The following is a 19,237-nucleotide window of genomic DNA, read 5'->3' on the forward strand; positions in this document are numbered from 1 at the left end:
GTAACATTATAAAAGTAGTAAGATAATATGGGTGAAGCACACACTAATCCCGGCGCAGTGAGCTGCCTGCTACAACAGCGGCGCTCGGGGAGCAGTGAGGGGTTAGGTGCCATGCTCAAGGGCACTTCAGCCACTTCCCACTGGTCGGGGTTCAAACCGGCAACCCTCCGGTTACAAGTCCGAAGCGCTAACTAGTAGGCCACGGCTGCCCCCACAGTATATGCAGTTTATAAGCATAATATATTATAAGAAAAACAGAATAAATATGGATATTCAGTATGAACCGTATACAGATGTACTGTATGCTATGTGCAGTGTGGTAACAGTACCATTGCAGTGGAGAAACAGTAACATTAAAAGAGTAGTAAATAAGTGTATGTGAATGAATAGTATGAAGAGCAGAATATGGCTATATAAGTGTATAATTACAGTATGTAAATTTATAAATAAATAGAACACTAGGGTAGGATATGTTGTCTAGGTGGTTGGGGTCTGTTGAGGGGCAAAAATGTCCTCAAAATGTTTGCCCCTGTCAAGGTTGCTATGATCATGGACATCTTAACAGGCAGTTGTCCGGGGGAGAGGAGGCTGTTGATGGCCAAAAGTCCGCACAATGTCCACGAGTTGTAGGCCCACGCCCAGTGGCAACTGTATGAAAGAGGCCCTTGTTATGTTCAAAGGAACGATTGTTAAAGGGACACCAGGCAAGCCTGATGCCCTTTCTCTACGAAACTCCCCCTCGCTCGGTCTGAGGCTCTTTTCCTTTTCTTTGCGTCTTCCGTCAAGGGTTTTCGCTGCTTCTTCGCCGGCTCTGCCATTATACACACGTTTGCAACAATCTCTAGCGTTTCGTTAACCTGCCTCTGTGCTGTAAACTGATCCTGCTTCGGTTGGCGGGTAGGATACACCGAACTTGCAAGTGGGTAATTTAACCATATACCCACTTACGAAAATAATTAATTAACATGAAAACGTTGCCTGGTGTCCCTTTAAAGGAACTATTTTATAAGTAGTAATGCGGCACTATGTTTTCCTATGAAGCAGTGGATTGATACAGTTAGAGATGCATTGAGTGAACCTGTCCAGAAGTGAAAGTATCAGTGAAGATTTTATGACTAATACTCCTGCATGGTTAGGCCTAGAAAACACAACAGCCGTTTCCTGTGGAGATAATAATGGCATCCCGGTATTTCAAGGGAATACTGCACGCAAAAAAACCTAAGGTAGGCTATTTTTTTTTGTAAGTGGAAAGCCACCCTAAATATGTAGGCCAAGTGAATGGGTCATGCCTGGACTTCTGAACAGATCTAGTGTGCTCATATGGAAGTCCACTAGGACTAAGAGGACTATGCGTTGCCATTTATCCAAAAGAAATACAAAAGAGACACATGGTGTGCCATTCAGTGTGATCAGAATCAGAATTGGGTTACAAACTACATCAAAGACAACACATAAAGGGCAGTGTGATAGATAGTGCAAACCACAATAATGTCCAACTGGGGTGTATGAGGGATTGTTTATTTTCTCTAGGCTACTCGTTTCCTAATATACTTACAAATATCGACACTGCGTTCTTCCACGTGTTGTTTTGTTATGATTTATTATAGATTAGAATGACATTTGATCAATTCTTGTTTTTGCTCTGACGAAACACCCTGCGCGTCTGTTGCATGGTACCCATGTCTACGGCGTTTGTTTGCTACCCGGACTCATAATAAGGTGGAACAGAGTGGGAGTCATGGCGCGAACAAGCAAGGTAGCGAATCTCTTGTGCAAGTTATTGTGTTCTTTTGGCAAAGTAAACGTAATTACGACTTGTCAGTTAAAGCATTAATTAAAGTACATGTTGACTACGATTACAAATAATCACTTGAGCTGATTTTGGTCAGTATATAACGTTACTGGCATGTTGACACATTCAATCCAGCAAGCTAGTCAGTTAATGATCTCATACTATATAATAGAGTTAGCTTCAAGGCATAAAAGTTTGTAAATTGCTGACATTTGTGGGAAAGGCAACCTTGCCATTATTACAGATGCTAAATATATTTTATCATGACTCATAGCTGCTTTCATCAACTTCCTTATATCCAAGCTCGCAGTCGAATGTGAGGTATCATTATTATTATTAGGGGTAGTTACCAACTAGAGGTAGTTACCAAAATTACAATTATCAAAGGTATGGAGAATTAATTTTTTGCATTGGTCCTATTTATCTGCCATGAAGTGAAATAACATCCCTCTCTGAGAGACGCTCCAGACTTCCTTTGGGAGAATTGGGACAGGCACAGGCATGTTCCGGGGTTTGTCTGCGGTGTAGACACCTAGTGGAGGAAAGGATTAATGGATGCAGTTTGACATTCACAACACAATCCGTTGAAATGAAATAAAATAAAATAAATTGAAACTGAACATATTTGATATTATTTTTTCTTAAATATTGTTTCACGCAGAAGTTGCAATTCTTTAAATTTCTTTCTTTCTTTAGTCAGCGCTTGTGCTCTGCATGGATGTTGGTTTCTCCATGAGCAATGCAGCCCCTGGCCATGAACCATCATTCGAGCAAGCCAAAAAAATCATTCAGAAATTTGTCCAACGACAGGTGTGTGCATACTTCTAAAAACACTTCTAGTTCTTTTCTGTCAGACTGTATGCTATATTTAGCGGATACCCTTCGGTTTAAACATCTAATTCAGATGCATAGAGTAACCTTAACTTTAGAGCTTCATTGTGTTCTATCTTTTTGACAATATCGTGCAAACACATGCTATTTATTTATTTACCTAGGATTATTTAATAAATGTCTTTTGTACATTGTGAATACAGAATGTGAATCAATCAATCAATCAATCAATATCTTCTATGCAAATCACTCCTGTAGGTATTTGCAGAAACCAAGGATGAGCTTGGCTTGGTACTTTTTGGGACTGATCACACTAAAAACCCCCTGGCCACGGATAGCCAATATCAGAACATTGCCGTCCATCGACACCTTATGATCCCAGACTTTGAGCTGCTGGAGGAAATCCAAAATGACATACATCCAGGTTCTCAACAGGCAGACTGTATCCTTTTGGTTGATGTAGAGAATTTATGAAATTGTGATTATAGTTTTAAACTATAATGTTTTTGACTACTTATATGACACAAACTCTACCTATTCTGTAACACATGGATTCCTAACTCCTATTAAGTAGCCTAGAAATCTAGACGCGCCCCTAGCGGCAGCAGGGCTAGTCTAGCAACTCTCCGTTGGCTTGTGAGCTCCAGAAATCGAAACTTAATCAGGCCAATGAAATCGTGTATAGAGTCGTTAGGTGGGCTTAACTAGAGAATGTCTAATAAGGGCTCTGGCTTAACATAATGATTGATGGCAGAGTTGCAACGGTTTGGCTTGAATTCCCTGCTACTTGAAAACAAATAAGATGGATGTTGCTGCTGGCGAACAGTGTGACACGAGTTAAGCTTTTATTAAGTTGGCAAACGTTTGAACTAGCCAACTAGCTCCGCTGGTGGGAAACGCATGGGACTCATAGCGCTGCCGCTGTCCTATTGCGTGCAGAGGGAATTTGAAAGACAACTGATTATCCCGCCCCTCGGACTAAGCACTGCGAACGGTGAGTGCCCAGACCCTACATTTTAATGCGGGTTGTCAGGCTACCTATTAAGGGCTGTTCACAACAAGAATGATAACGATAACAGCAAAAAAATATCACTCCAGCTAATATGAATGACAATGTCCACACATAAACTATAACAACATGAGAATGGTTGGGGATCACTTTCAGAGTGGTTTTGAGAATGATAAAAAGCTGACAGCCGATCAGAATCCATCAAATTTTAGCCATCACATCCATCAACACGAGGAGAGACTTTCCTTATTGTTAATCAGTGTGGGCGCTTTTATCACTAAAGTTATCTTTATATTTATCGCTCCTGGTGTAAACGACCCTTTAGTCCTTTTACCAGCAATGGATGCTGTGTTGTTTCCTTTACAATGATTACTTCAGGGCTGGACGCCCTTGTGGTGTGTATGGACCTCCTGCAGAAGGAGACTCTGTAAGTAGCGACTGATATTAAAGACAGTTTTTCCCCAATGAATGACATAGATTGTTTATGTTTATGGTATTTTCCAGATGTTTTTGTCCAAAAGCGGCTTATATAACAATATCTGACCTGTACAAAGTGCCAGAACTATCATAAAGTGAGTTCACATACTACTGTAGCTTGCTATGCTATGCACTAATGCTAATGAAATGTCTAATTTTTGTCTGTTAGGGGGAAGAAGTGTGACCGGTTGAATATTGCCCTGCTGACTGACCTAAACTCACAGGTCAGCTCCGATCAACTGGACATCATTATTAGCAACCTGAAGCGGGCCGGTGTCACACTGCAGTTTTTGTGAGTAGCCTGTCTTGTGTTGTACCAGTCAGTGACATACTGTAGCCAAGGCAATGCAAGTCTGTTTACAGAGCACAGTTCATACGGTGGTAACTCAAGCTGCTTAATTGAATAAGCAGATAAAAGAACAAAGAAGCAAAGAGTAAGATAAATAAATACATTAAGTTAAGATAAATACATTACATTAGTTAATTATTAGTTAATACAAGGACAGTTTAAGCTCTTGCAGAAAGGTTTTGTCATTTATAAGGTGTGCATTCTGTTTAGCAGGGAAATTTAACTATGTCAAACCATGAATCTTCCTTCAGTATACGCTCAAATTGGGTGGTTTTTGACTGATAATGTTCTGTGAGTCTACTGTTACGCCTGGGATTTCATATGCAAAGTGGAAAAGTTTTGTGCTATTATATTCCATCTGTTTTTATTAACTGAGCAGTGATTCCTTTTTTCCCCCTTATGTTTTCATGGTTGTGCTGTAATGGAATGTCAAAACTGATTGGTCCATTGTGACGCTAGTCAACATATTGATTCACGTTTATCAGCAGTTGTGTATACACTGGGGACAGATCTAAAACTAAACAAATAGTCTGATTACGTAACACTGAGGCCACCGAATTCTGTACATGTCCCCCATCTCGGCAAGTGCCGGGTTCTTCAGGGCTCTTCCTGAGTCATCTGCCATTACGAGGCGCACAGCAGGGATCCGCTTCTGCAACCACTACTGCTACTGCTGCTGCTGTTGTGTTTAGTCTTCTTGTCCTTAGGGTCAGAACAGTGTGCTATCTTTACTCTGACTCACCTCGACTGCCCCACCACCCCACCACCCCTGTTCTTCCCCCCTGTTCTCTCTCAGCCTGCCTTTTCCTGCAGACGCCGCGGACGACCCTGGAGAGGGGGGGTCAGGTGGGGACGGACATGGGGCTGCCCGGAGACCCCCCCACGGGAAGGGGCTGTCGCGGGAACAGCAGAAGGGACTGGAGATGGTGCAGCAGATCATGAACTCGCTGGATGAGGAGAGCGACTTGGAGGAGGTGTACCCCTTCAGGTATGACCTTTGACCCCCCCCCCCCCCCCCCCCTTCTGGTGTGTCCCCCCTGAAAAGGGTATTGTATCTGAGAAGAAATGGTACCTCTTCAGGTGTAACATCTAAAAGTGGTGTACAACTTCAAAGTAACCTTCACTTTTGGCCAAGGATGTTTCAAGAGGTTCACACATCTTTAGATGTTGTATGACATCTGACAGAGTTGGGACTGGGAGTGACTTCTGGAAGGTGCAGACTGCAGTAACTGATGCATGATCTTAATTTTATTTTTCAGTTGCGCACATTTGAGTTTTTTTATGTTAATGAAAACAATTGGTTTTTGCACGACTCTCTGGTTTAAAACAATAGTCTTTTTATTTAGGCTCTTCTAGATTTTGGATTTTCTTCTAGCACATTCCCCACCAAGTGAACAAATGAAACAGTATTTAAATAAATTAAATGCAGTGTATTCTCCATAGTGCAGAGATTACCGTTAATTAATTCATTGGGCTTGATATTGGGCTTTGTCCTTGCTGCCGAAGCAGATTCTACTTGGCTGGGCTCGTAGAATTGCATCCATGCTATTAGTATAATTAACAGAATTGGATAAAAAAAAATTGGATGTGCATTCATGTGTGGGGAGATTGCTCCCCCTTTTATGTTAGAAATACACTCCAAATAGAACCCTCTTAAACAAATAAGTTAATGTAATAGCATATTAAGTGATTTAATTTTATACATTAGTCTCGAAGAATGAGTGTAATATGTCTCGTTTTTACCCTCAGTCAAGAATGGCGTCAAGTTTTAAGATACATTTCTGAGAATGCCCTCCTTCTGACTTTGTCAGAAGTTGCAGTGACCAGAGTGCTGGATCTCACTGCATCCACAGTTGACTCTTTTTTTTTCGACGTGGCTGAGTGTGTGTACTGTATGTGATGTATAGACTCGAGTGTTTATACTGCTGTTGTTGCTGTTGCTGTTGTGTGGTGCAGTGATGCCATTGAGAAGCTGTCCATCTTCAAGCGCATTGAGAGGAGGCCTATGGCTTGGCCCTGCACGCTCACCATAGGCAGCTCCCTGGCCATCCGCATCGTCGGCTACAAAGCAGTGAGTGCAGCAGTGTAATCCTGACAATGAGTGTATTTGGGAACATTAAAATAAAATTACCATTACTGATAGTCCTAGTATGTTTAGTATGATAATAAAGTAAAAGCTATACTTGTATTTTCTTACTAGGAAATAATTTCTATACGAGTAATATATAAAATATATATATTTTTTTTGTTTTCAGTGTAATGCATATAATCATTTGGCAATAAGTGTATCTGACATTATCTCTTGATGTTTGTTTTATAAATAAACGTGACATGATGTGACAATGAAATGCTTGTAAATTACAGTATAATTTAGTGAATTCTCATGAATCAATAGACCTTTCACACAACTTCCGTATTTTTGACGATACGTAATCGTCGCGGTAATCTTCTTCCTCACCAGCAGACTATAATGCTTTAGTAAGGCAGTCTATTTCCTCTATACTATACATACATAATGTCTAAGTGGAGACGTTGTCTAAGTGGTATAACTATGATTTGTCATTCTAGTTAACAGTTCAGTAACAGTTAGCCTGATACAAATTCCTTGTGGAAAAATTTGTACCCTTTATTGATTTTTTTTGTTTTGTTTTGTTTTTGTTTTTTTGTTTTGGTGATGGATTTTTCCTCCACGAGTCTCCACGTCAACAAATGTAATATCTGGCAAATCCGTTAGCGAAATTGTGTACGTAGACTCTGATCCATTTTCTCTCGCCCAGGTATGTTTTTTTTCTTCTGATTTGTTGACGCTTGACAGGAACTCCGCTTCCACAACGATGACGTATTTCCGGTTATTGTGTGAAAGGTCTATTGGATGCAAAGCAATTCTGAACACAAATAGTGCACTCACCCCTGCCCTTTGCACAGGTCACAGAGGAGAAGGTCAAAAAAACTTGGACCGTGGTGGACGCCCAATCCAGCCGGCGAGATGACGTGAAAAGGGAGACCGTCTACTGTCTCCATGATGACAACGAAACAGAGGTGCAGAAGGAGGACACCATACAGGGTGAGACACAGGAGGCGTGGAGTATAGATATTAGTAAGCTAGATACCGCATTGTCCATCGAGTTCTATTAGATGGCATGCGTGAACGTGGTCGCCATATTGCTGGGGGCCTTACTGCCACATGTTTTTCCACTGGCCTCCAGTGATTGTTGCCCCCACCAATATGGCGGTGCTATTTACCTACGTTCTGGAGCTCAACCGGTATCTATGGCGTGGAGCATGTTGGGCTTAGCAACAAGCTAAAAGAACTAGCCTTTAGCAGCTGGGTTTAGCAGCATGTTAAAAGAACTAGCCTTTACCTGCTCGGGTTAGCAGCACGATACAGGAACTGGTATGGGTGTTATTTATAGGTGTCCTACACTGCTGCACTTGAATTAGTGGGGGAAACACATCATAAAATAAGGGTGTTATAATTAGTTTTGATTTGATTGTTTTGTCGTTATGATTTGAAAGTTGACAAGCAATGCATCCCAAAGAACAGACAATGTACGAGTTCCCCTGCTGACTGAGCTTTAATATCCCAACTGGCAGCCGATGCAGAGATTATTTCTGAAGGCCTTCACATGCAACCCAGCAGAGAAGCACATGGTGGAGCACTGCCTAGCGGTGTGGTCTGGCCCCAGGGCTATGTGGACTTATGGTGAAGTGTTTCTCCCCACTGTTTTCAAACTGTCAGTGGGAGGGACAGAAGTTTACGATTTGTTGTTCCTCTTTGTTGTTATTACCCCCCACGGCCACCCCCCACCCATCAGGGTTCCGATATGGCAGCGACATTGTTCCTTTCTCCAAGGTGGATCAGGAACAGATGAAGTACAAGTCAGACGGAAAGTGCTTTGCTGTTCTGGGCTTCACCAAACAGAGTATGGTGAGTGTCGGCCACTAGGTGGAGCTCTTCTTCACACAGCAGCCTCTGGAGAGTCTAATCTAGCAGAAATGTTCATTCATTCTTTATGGATATCAGTAGTGTAATCAGTTCAGCTCTGAGGTTGACTGTGATTCTTCCTCTCGTGTAATTTCAGGTTTGCTTAGGTATTATATTTTTGTGTGATGTATGTAGATATGTATGTATGATTTGCAGTGGTAGATGGCAATTTTGAATCAAAATCAAAATTGATCGCATTGATTGCTCCCCAATATTTAAAAAGTCTTTATTAGTCAGAAATAGGAGAAAATAATGTTTTCACAGTTGTTAGACGGCTGAATTTGGGTTTATAAAAAGAGCATTGACTTAACAGGACAGGCCATTTTAATGAGTTGGACTCTCTGCCGTGTGATGTGTGGGCCCTCTGTAGAGAGTTTTTGTCATGATGACCGTTTGCCTGTTCCTCCCTGTGCCTGTTTTTCCCTGTTTGTCCTCTGTTTGAAAGAATCTCATTTGTACTGACTCGTATTGGCATCCCTCTTTGTGCAGATTAATCGCCATCATTTCATGGGCAGTCAGGCCATCAAAGTGTTCGCCCCCAAGGATGATGAGGTGAGTACACAAATCAATGAAAAAGAACCTTCCAAAACTTTCCTGTTTACTTTATGGAAAAACTTGCCCACGTTGAAAAACTCGAATCAAAGGGGCTTATGTAAGAACACCTCAGGCCCCAATTAAAATGGGCGGGGAAGTGCAAAGTTTAATTAAAATCTGATTTAAGAACAAAGCAACCATTATAAAATAGCCAGGTCTAAGCCACCATTGTAAAATAGCTAAATCTAAACAACCATTATACTATAGCCAAATCTAAACAACCATTATGAACTAGCCAAGTCTAAATAACCATTATAAAATAGCCAAGTCTAAATAACCATTATAAAATAGCCAAGTCAAAATAACCATTTTAAAATAGCCAAATCTATTAGCCAATTTAATGCTGTGAGCCGTATCAGAAGTGGACCATTGGTGGGTCAGCTCCGTGCACCCATGTGATGATGAATGCCCCCCCCCCCTCCCCCCGGCCTCCCCGGTCCCATCACACATCACACTGTCGTCCTCACGCTGTGATAGTGGATCAGTTGTATTGCCCCCCTTTAATGATGCTTGGCTTGAGCAATTCTGTGTTTATGACATTTTGATAGTAATGTTATAGTATTATAGAGGTCCCAAGTGATGCCCTTGTATGTGCGTAACACATACGCACACAGACACGCGCACACACACACACACACACACACACACACGCACACATACACACACAGACAAACAAACACACACACACACACACCCATCATCTGTGAGTGATCATGTCTGTTGACTGCGAGCCGGTGTTAAGGTGACTGACACCATCATGTGTCATCTCGGCGTGCTGGAGTTGATGCCCCTGGACAGCCTTTGTCACAGTGTGACGCGGAGGACATCCGCAGTGACATATTTATGACCCTGTGATACCAGTGTTATGGCTGAGGCTTCAGCCAAGTGTCACCTTGTCAGTGGCAGCAGTATGCCCCTGCATTTAAACCCTCCGTCATCTCTGAGGGAATGTAATGTGCACCGACTGGCTCTGTACGAGGGAAGCAAAGTGGCTCAGAGGCCATACACTCCCATCAATATAGCTTCTGGAGCACTGAGCGATGGCTGGAATTTGATTGGCTGTTGAACTCAAATATCAACATCCTTTCACCAGAATTACAGACTGTACATTTTAAACTTTGAACACCCTGTACCTTTTAGAAGTATATTTTTTGGGCTTTTTGCCTTTATTCAGACAGGACAGTGAAGAATGGTAGAGAGAGATAGGGAGAGAGATTGGGAAATGGCCACGGGTACGGATTCGAACCCGGGGCCTCATGGGCACATAGACCCGGATGTGATATGGATGCCTCAGCCACTTGCGCCACAGCTGACCAGGTGACTGACACCTGTGTGTCTCCTCCCAGCACGCCGGCGTAGCCCTGTCCGCCCTGATCCGCGCGCTGGACAGCCTGGACATGGTCGCCATCGTCAGGTACGCCTACGATCGCCGTAGCAACCCCCAGGTGGGCGCTGCCTTCCCCTGCGTCAAGGAAAAATATGAGGTGAGTGAATGTGTGTCTGCCTGTGTGTGTGTGTGTGTGTGTCTGCCTGCCTGCCTGTCTGTATGTGTATGTGTGTGTGTGTGTGTGTGTGTGTGTATGAAATGTGCATGAAATGCTGAACACCCAAACATGTGGAGAGGGTGGCCCTAATCTTCACATCTGGCAAAAATGTTCTGGCCTCTATTCTTCTCCTCTCCCACAGAAGATCAATGGGAAGTGCCATGACACTGTTTCTGTATTTCTTATCTGTTTACTTTTGGATTTGTTTTGTTGTGGCTTTCCTGTCAGTGCCTCATCTACGTCCAGCTGCCCTACATGGAGGATCTGAGGCAGTTCTCCTTTGCGTCGTTGGAGAACAACAAGAAATTTGCACCCACAGGTATGATTTGCCCCCCCCCCCCAACCGCCCCCCCACCACCACCACCACCACCTCCAACGCCCAACGCCCGGTCCATTCATCTGCTCTCTGGTGCTGTAAACACAGCAGTGCCGTTGCTGTTGTTGTTGTTTTTGTTCCACCTCTCAGGGGCTGCCTGCTTCCAGGAGGGAGAGAGCTGCCCAGATTGTTTGGAGGGTTTTATCCAGTTGGTTCTAATTTAGCGCTCTCAAAGCAAGTGTTCGCCGTGGAGAGGCGTAATTGCTTTCAACCAGTCAATTAAGTGCACTTGAGCAACCACTGATGAGAGCAGGCTGACACTGTAGTCGTGTAAGGACGATTCTGTGGAAGCTGACAGTGTAGTCGTGTAAGGACGATTCTGTGGAAGCTGACAGTGTAGTCGTGTAAGGACGATTCTGTGGAAGCTGACAGTGTAGTCGTGTAAGGACGGCCATGCTGCTAGCAGTGTGGCTCTGCAGGCCAGCTTGGGACAGCAAGGCCTCTTTAATGTTTCTGTTGACTGGGCTACAGGGGCTAACTCTCTCTCTTGGGGCTCTGTCTGTGTCTCCCCCTGTTCTATTTCTCTCTCTCTCTCTCTCTCTCTCTCTCCTTCTCTCTGTGCCTTTGTCTCTCTTTATCTCTCTCGCTATCTCTGTTCTTCTTTGTCTGTCTCTCTCTCACACTCACTCTCACACTCACTATCTCTGTCCCTGTTTTTCTTTTGTCTGTCTGTCCGTCTGTCTCTCTCTCTCTCTCGCTGGCTCTCTCAATCTGATTTATCTCTCTGTGTGTCTGTCTCCCTCTGTCACCCCCACCCTCTCTCCTGGACTGTGTGTGTGTGTGTGTGCCCCCCAGAGGAGCAGCTGTCTGCGGTGGACTCCTTCATCGACTCCATGATGCTGGTGGAGGAGACTGAGGACGGGGAGGTGGAGGATCTGTTCAAAGTCAACCACATTCCCAACCCACAGTTCCAGAGACTCTTCCAGGTGATCACAACAAATCATGAACTGATCTCCAGTGTCAGGGGCCCCCATTGAAGCAAGAAGCCCCAAGAGGCTGTTTAAAGCCCAGGGACCCTGCTGACCAGAGCCAACATTTCACAGCTGCTTTCACTATTAAATTCTCTGTGAGACTTAGTTTTACAGTGTTTTAATATTTCTAATGTGTGTGTGTGTGTGTGTGTGTGTGTGTTTGTGTGTTTGTGTGTGTGTGTGTCTCTGTGTGTGTTTGTGTGTGTGTGGCGGGGTGCTACCACTCCTATAAAGAAGACATCACACAGCTATCTAACTAGCATGAAATTCCCATCTGTTTGAGTTCATTAGCTGACTGTTTTTACACTGATGGAAAATGCTCCCTTTTCCCTCGCCCTCAGTGTTTGCACCAGCGGGGGGTGAACCCCAAGGCCCCCCTGCCCCCCATGGAGCCGTGGCTGAAGAGGACCCTGGAGCGACCCCAGGTCCTGGAGGCGCGCTGCCACGCTCCTCTGCAGGAGGTCAAGAGGAGGTTCCCGCTGAAGGAGGTGGTGCGCAAAAAGGAGCAGAAGACCAGCGCAGACGTGTTCGGGAACGGGTGAGAACCAGGGTTGTAGCGAAGAGAACGAATGAGAACCAGGGTTGTAGCAAAGAGAACGAATGAGAACCAGTGTTTTGGTCAAAAAGTATGGGGTTAACTACCTAAAAGGTTATGTTTCAATTGATTTCATTTTTGAAATGGTTTTGGTTGAAAACTAGGAGTCTAATTAAATGTTTATGTTTACATTTACATTAGGAGTAAGGTATGAGCTACACCAGGCGCGTAACTGAAGAATTCTGTTCGCGTAGCGTCTGCTGCAACATTAGCTGGCACTATAATCGATGGAAGTAGCTACACCAGACGAGATAGCGGCGTACTTTCGAAAAAAATATTTTAAATAATATTTAAAATGGATTTTACGCGTCGCGAACGGAACGCTTCAGTTACGCGCCTGGTGTAGCTCATACCTAAGAAGTTTTGGTCTAAAATTAGCAGGCTAACAAGCTAATTGGTTATGTTTAAATTTGCGGTAATGAGTTTGGGTTGAAAACTGGGGGTGTAACTAATTAAAAGGCATTTGGAAACACTACCAACAACCTAATTGTCGCTGATAATCTTACTAACATAGTTTCTTTTCAGTGTCAATTTCATGCTGTGAAAACATTTTTGTGGGGTGTTCTGTCCTGTTATGTCCACAGAACTACAAACTAAGACAGCCAGCGTGAAGGACAGATGTGTTTCTGTTCTTCACATGACCATATAATATCGAGTTTGAAGAGACCAAAATTAGTTGCCTATTAAAACAAACCTCAACTGTTGCGTGACGTCGCTTTAAGACCCCTAGAAGATCTGCTTAGAGATCTTGAGACCTTAAGCACCTAATATAACGTAACACCATTTCAGGGCGCATGAGTGGCTTCTGAGGAATGGTGTGGGGGTGGGTGTGTGAGTAGGGTTTAGTGAAACCATTTTGTAACCTTTTTCAGGAAGTAGCCTAGGAGTCGGTTTTCAGTCATAAATTATCAGCATTTGGGAAACTGGTGTGGGGGCTTGTTGAAAAGCCTCTGGAACGGGTCTGTCGGAAAGAAAGTGGGTTCTGGGGGAACGGGCTAATGAGTTGTGGGCTGTGGGAATAGGGCCGCCCCCCTGGGAGCCCACTGTAGGAATGCGCACCTGGTCTCCATCTTCAGACTGTCTTGGGCGGCAAGACTGGAACTAGCAGCCTGTGAAAAGGTCTTTGTTTTACTCTGTGACCTTATTCTTTATGAGGGTCATATGGCTGGTGTTTTGGATGCAGCTTCTAAATGTGGGCTGTTGCTCATCCCTGATACAGAGCAATAGCTGGGGGTGCATAGAGTTTGTGTGTTTAATAATGTCCTCAATGTCATTTTGTTTTTGTTTTGTTTTCTGTGCATCGGTTGTTGTTTTGCAGGAAGGAAGAACCAGGTGCTAAGAAGGCCAAAGTGGATGAGGAGGAAGAGTACAATCTGGCGCACATCTCGGAAGGAAACATCACATCTGTAAGTCAGGGGATTTATGACCGTGTAAACACATATGCACCCTAAAAACATGTTTGTTAGAACATATGTATAACATATGTGTTTGTTGTAACATGCAGTATATAATTACATTGTCATGTGTTTTACATATTATACAGGTATATTGTCATAGTGAAAAAGGCAAAATCTAAATATTACAAATATATATATTTTTTTTCACTTTTTCAGGTGGGAAGTGTGGATCCTGTTAAAGATTTCCGTGCACTTATTCGCCAGAAGACCCTCTCCTTCGGGGAAGGTGAGAATGCATTTCATTGTGATCGTGACCTTGTGACCTGTAGAATTGTATGATCTCATTGCGATAGGGCTGCACAGTTAATTGATGTTTCATAGAAATTGCAATTTGAACTGATGCAATTTGCTAATTACAGAGACTACAATTAATCAAATCAAGTCCTCTTGTATGATTGTATACCTGTTGCTGTGTGCCTAGTGTTTTAGGTTAGCAGCAGTGAAAAAGTCATAGGTCCAATCCCCAAGCAGCACACACATTACTTGTGTACTCCTGTACCTACATATGTTTGATGTGTTATACATTAATACTTTAATATCAATCAACCGATTTCTAAATCCATACTGATTTGATTCTCTATTGAGAGTGTGTGTTTGTGTAATGTTTGTGTGTTTATTGATCATGTGTGAGGATTGTTTGTAACACTTGAGTATGTAACCCTGTGTGTTTAGTCTCCTTGAGCCCATGTGACCCTCTCTTCCTCTTCCTCTTCCTCTTCTTCTCTTCTGCGCTGTCTCCTCTTTACAGTCTGCCAGCAGCTGATCCTCAGAATAGAGCAGTTGCTGGGCAACAAGGGCACACCCTACTACATGAAAGCCATCACCTGCATCCTGGCCTTCAGGGAGCAGTCCGTCAAGGTCAGCCAATGCCCATGGGCAGACACGCCAGGGGAGCGCACACAGCGACCAGTAACTACTGATCAGTAGTTAGACCAGTCAGCCGTACAAAGACTAACTGGGACTAGTAACTCACTGACCAGTAGTTAGACCAGTTAGGTGGTACAAGGACTTACTGGGACCAGTGACTCGCCGACCAGTACTTAGACCAGCTGTCAGAAAATGACATGGAGCAACCAGTCTTTAGTACGACTAGTTGTTTTTGAGATTTACAGGGACCTGCTGTTGACCAATCAGCTGTCAAAGTCATCACAGAGACTTATAGGAACCAGCCACTGACCAATGAGCAGTTAGACCAGTCGCCACAGTGACCTACCAATTTCCTACCATTCCAGCCATTGATTCCTTCACAGCCAGGAATGAATCGGTGGTTGTGGCACCATTGCACCAGTATTTATGCCATTTAGACCAGGCCGTCATCATCACAGACACGGTAGGACCACAGACTCCAGACAGCCTGAGCTGCATTGCCTGAACAGAGGCATGAGGACTAACACTGAATAAGCAGTCGTACTATAGTCCTCCTGCTGCTTAAAACTCCTCTTGTATTTGACTTGAGAGTTTGGCATAGAGTAGCTGATGAGAGAATGAAGTATTTAGAGTTACGTTGCCAGTGTTCCTCGTCAAATCCCCAAACGTAGGTCCGACCCTCCAACCTGACCACTGGCTGAATTCTGTTAAAACCACATCTGATTGTCACAAGGGGGAAGGATCCAGGCTTCCTGGAGCTATAGAGGAGCTCATATTCCTCTGTTGGCAAAGGGAGATATTAGACTGAGTTTAGCGGTAGGGCCCCGTGCCGTAACAACAGGGCATTTGGCAGCTCGAATAGGGAGCCACTACTGAAAGGCATGTTAAGAAGCACTCTTAAAGGAGCAGAAGCAGTGGCTTTTATGTGTTCAAGTTAATGGAACAGACAAGTAAATGTTCCCTTCAATCATTTGGTGGCAAAGTGGCAAGATTCATTTTAGAGTATTAAAGCAGCTCATGTTTTGTAGAAAGATTTTGAACTCAGAAGCACAAAGCACACGCTGGCAAAGATCTACCGGTATTTGTTAGAAGCGAGAAAGGAGGAAACTCAAGACTTGTGTGTGTGTGTGTCTGTGTGTGTTTGTGTGTGTGTGTGTGTGTGTGCTTGTGTTCTTGTGTTTCTTGGCAGGCTGCGAACGCTGAACTCTTCAACAGCTACATGCAGTCCCTGAAGAGAAGTATTCCAGACCGAGGCCTCCAGGAATTCTGGGATTTGGTCTGTTCAGGTGGGACACAGGGACAGTAACGCACAGTCTGTCTTTCTGCTGATCTGAGAAAGTGATCAGGAGCCTCTCCCCTCTATCCCTGCAGCTCAGCATTTAGAATGCGTCAGAACAGGGGTCTGTCCCCTCTATCCCTGCAGCTCAGCATTTAGAATGCGTCAGAACAGGGGTCTGTCCCCTCTATCCCTGCAGCTCAGCATTTAGAATGTCCACAGGAAGCTAGAGGTCTCACTCAGTGCACGCATTCAGAAAATTGCTTTTAAATGAAAGCCTGTGGTTTAACAGAACAAGGCTGTCAGTGTGTAAGTGTAAGTGTACTGTTTCAGTGTTCGGTCTTACAGACGGACTACACCAGGCACGCAACTGAAGCGTTCCCTTCACGGAGCGTAAAAATAATTTGACAGAAGTTGTCAATTTTTTTTCCGAATGTACACACCGCTCTCGCGTGTAGCCAGCTCTATTGAGTAAAAGTTAAGTGAAGTTATACTTTTTTTGTCCTGTAGGGAAATTTGCCCTCTACATTTTACTCATCCAGGGGTAGTGTACACACACACACAGACACACACACATACTAGTGTAAGCTAGTGTACACACACACATACTAGTGTAAGCTAGCATACGCTTAGTGAATAGAACACTTCCGTTTACATGCCCAGTGTAACCTCCTTGTAAGTATAGAGTTTGGTTGTCAGGCTGTTACTGCCCATATTGCCCCAGACTGTTGGAGGGATTTGGGCCAGATGTGGCTGTGCTCTGGCGTGGAGTCGGCTGTGGTCTTGAGTGCTACATACTGTATGTGTTGTTTTTGTCCAGATCGTCTGACGGTGATCAGCAAAGATGAAGTGGACGGGAGCGCAGTGAGCAAGCAGGAGGCTGACCAGGTCTGGCGGGGTTTCTTTGTTTTCTTTCGGCTGTTATGTAACAGCGGTCTCATTCTCATATTACTTATGTGCAGGAGTGCTGACTCACACACACAAATACACTCACACACACACATACACACACACACTCACACATGCACTCACACACACACACACATGCACGCACACATTAGAATGTGGTCAAACTCACCCACACACAGACAAACAGATGTGGGTTTCTCCTTCTACCCAATCCAGACATCTGGCTGGAGTTGCTTGAGGAACAAGGCCAAGAGCTACTTCCCTGGAACTCCTCGAATCTGTAGCACATTTAGACTTGTAGGTCACCACTGCATCGATTGGTTCTGTTCCATCGATTCCAGACAGAACTTTTATAATGCAATTCTGATTCCATGAGTCTTTTGTTTTTGGAAAATAGAATTCTTAGAACTACTCTAGAATGATCGTCATCATACCAGCCAGACACATGCACACACACACACACACACACACACACACACACACACACACACAGGAAATAGATTTGGGTTTTTTCTTCGCCAAACTCCAACCTAAACTGAGAAGGGATTTTTAGAACTCCTTTAGTAACACCCTCACACACACACACACACACACACACACACACACACACACAGTGATAATGATCAATGCCAATCCCTTATCTTCAGTTCCTACTGATGGAGGAGAAGAAGGAGGAAGTAGAGGCCCCTCCAGCGGACGACATGGGAGACGTGGACGATCTGGTGAGTGCATTCCTTCGTCATCTCTCACCACCCTACACACACACACACACACACACACACACACACACACACACACACATCATCTCCACCCCCCTACATCACTGGGCAGCACTGACTCAAACATGAGCCAGTCAATGAAGAAATCATTACAATAATGATATTATCATGTGACTCAACATCATGAAACATCATTAGACAGTATCCAGACACAATACAATATTGATAGCAGAGCACATTTGTCAAGACCCATTTGACCATTCCATTTCAGAGGTCAGGGACACTCTTATAATTGACTGGGGTCACTTCTGAAAGCTTAGCTCTGGTAGACTATATCGGGTTTGTTTGTTTGTTTGAGAAAAAAGCTTGGCTGTTCCCTGGCTAACCTCTCAGGAAGTTGAGTGGAGTTCTTTAGAATGGGGAATGTCTTTTTGGAAATGGATTGTTTTCTTTCTTGTGTAGAACTTTTTGTCGTTGATACTGTTTTTAAAATGAGCAGAAGGGGGAGAAGAGATATGTGTTGATTAATTAGCTCAAGGAAGAAGAGTCTCTTCAACTTTGAATTCTGAGCTGACCTCGCATCTGACCTCCAGGGCCCTCCTAAGGAAAGCCATTCCAGAGCAAACAAAAAGCGATGAGATTTCTGGACAGCGGTGACAGCCACACACACACACACACACACACACACACACACACACACACACAACCAGGCTCTCTTGGGATTCTGGCCCAGCCTCTGATTAGTACTGAAAGTCTTCCTCCGTATTCCAAGGTTAAGGGCACCAAATATAGACCGCTACAGTGAGGGCGCTGGGGTCAGAGCACAGCTTGTCTCTGGTCAGACCCACGGCGTGAACTCTCGTTATTAGTCTTCCGTGAAACCTAAACACAAGACTGGACACAAGATGCACTTTGATCTGGGAGCACAGCCAGGCGCTGCGTGATGATGATAATTAATTATCCGATCCGACTCCTAATGTCTAGTCTTTAATCTCCTCAACAGCTGGACATGATGTGAGTCATTGGCTGGCAGACTTTGGAGACGGGAGTCTACAACACACAAACAGGAGACACGAGTCGACCGTGTGCCTTCAACAGCAAGACTGCTGCACATTCAGTACTGTACTGTTCCAAGAGAGCACTGCTCGTTGGTATGAAGGGGGCTAAAACATGTAGTTATTCTCGTTGATTTATGTTTTTGGATTCCGTTATAGCTGTAAAACTGACAAAATGTACTTTTTAATGTGGGTTTGGCATTTTATAATAATGAGTTATCTGATGACTCCTCCTAACGTCTTGTTGTCTCTTGTTGATTTATCTCTTTGGGCTCTGTTATAAATGTAAAACCGACTAAATGTACTTTTATGCAGGTTGTCATGTTATAATAATGTAATAAAGCTGACTGACTGGACATGGTGATTTTTCATTCTTTGGTGTGTGTACTAGCCTGCAGTGCAGACAAATACCGGTACAAATATGACCTATT

At 43.9% G+C, this 19,237-nt stretch overlaps 1 protein-coding gene across 2 annotated transcripts; it reads left to right on the forward strand.

Annotated features, from left to right (window-relative positions):
* The first annotated feature begins 1,121 nt into the window (after positions 1–1,121).
* On the forward strand, positions 1,122–19,162 carry LOC143100738 (X-ray repair cross-complementing protein 5-like). Of its 2 annotated transcripts, none has more exons than XM_076264159.1 (21): positions 1,122–1,223; positions 2,489–2,602; positions 2,882–3,065; positions 4,011–4,059; positions 4,279–4,401; positions 5,255–5,446; positions 6,415–6,529; positions 7,384–7,522; positions 8,274–8,386; positions 8,933–8,995; positions 10,384–10,521; positions 10,810–10,900; positions 11,753–11,883; positions 12,270–12,466; positions 13,842–13,929; positions 14,137–14,206; positions 14,729–14,838; positions 16,037–16,133; positions 16,944–17,011; positions 17,680–17,754; positions 18,755–19,162. In XM_076264159.1, the coding sequence occupies exons 1-21, from the start codon at positions 1,176–1,178 to the stop codon at positions 18,767–18,769; spliced, it is 2,220 nt and encodes a 739-aa protein (XP_076120274.1). In that variant the 5' UTR covers positions 1,122–1,175; the 3' UTR covers positions 18,770–19,162. The 2 variants fall into 2 exon arrangements, with proteins under 2 accessions (XP_076120274.1, XP_076120276.1); XM_076264161.1 differs by lacking the exon at positions 1,122–1,223 and adding an exon at positions 1,672–1,756.
* Positions 19,163–19,237: the final 75 nt, after the last annotated feature.

This window comes from Alosa pseudoharengus, unplaced genomic scaffold (genome assembly GCF_046254945.1).
Source record: "Alosa pseudoharengus isolate Yale_2024_CS ecotype anadromous, Long Island Sound unplaced genomic scaffold, YU_APseudo_1.1 YU_APseudo_1.1_scf_3, whole genome shotgun sequence".
NCBI lineage: Eukaryota > Metazoa > Chordata > Actinopteri > Clupeiformes > Clupeidae > Alosa > Alosa pseudoharengus.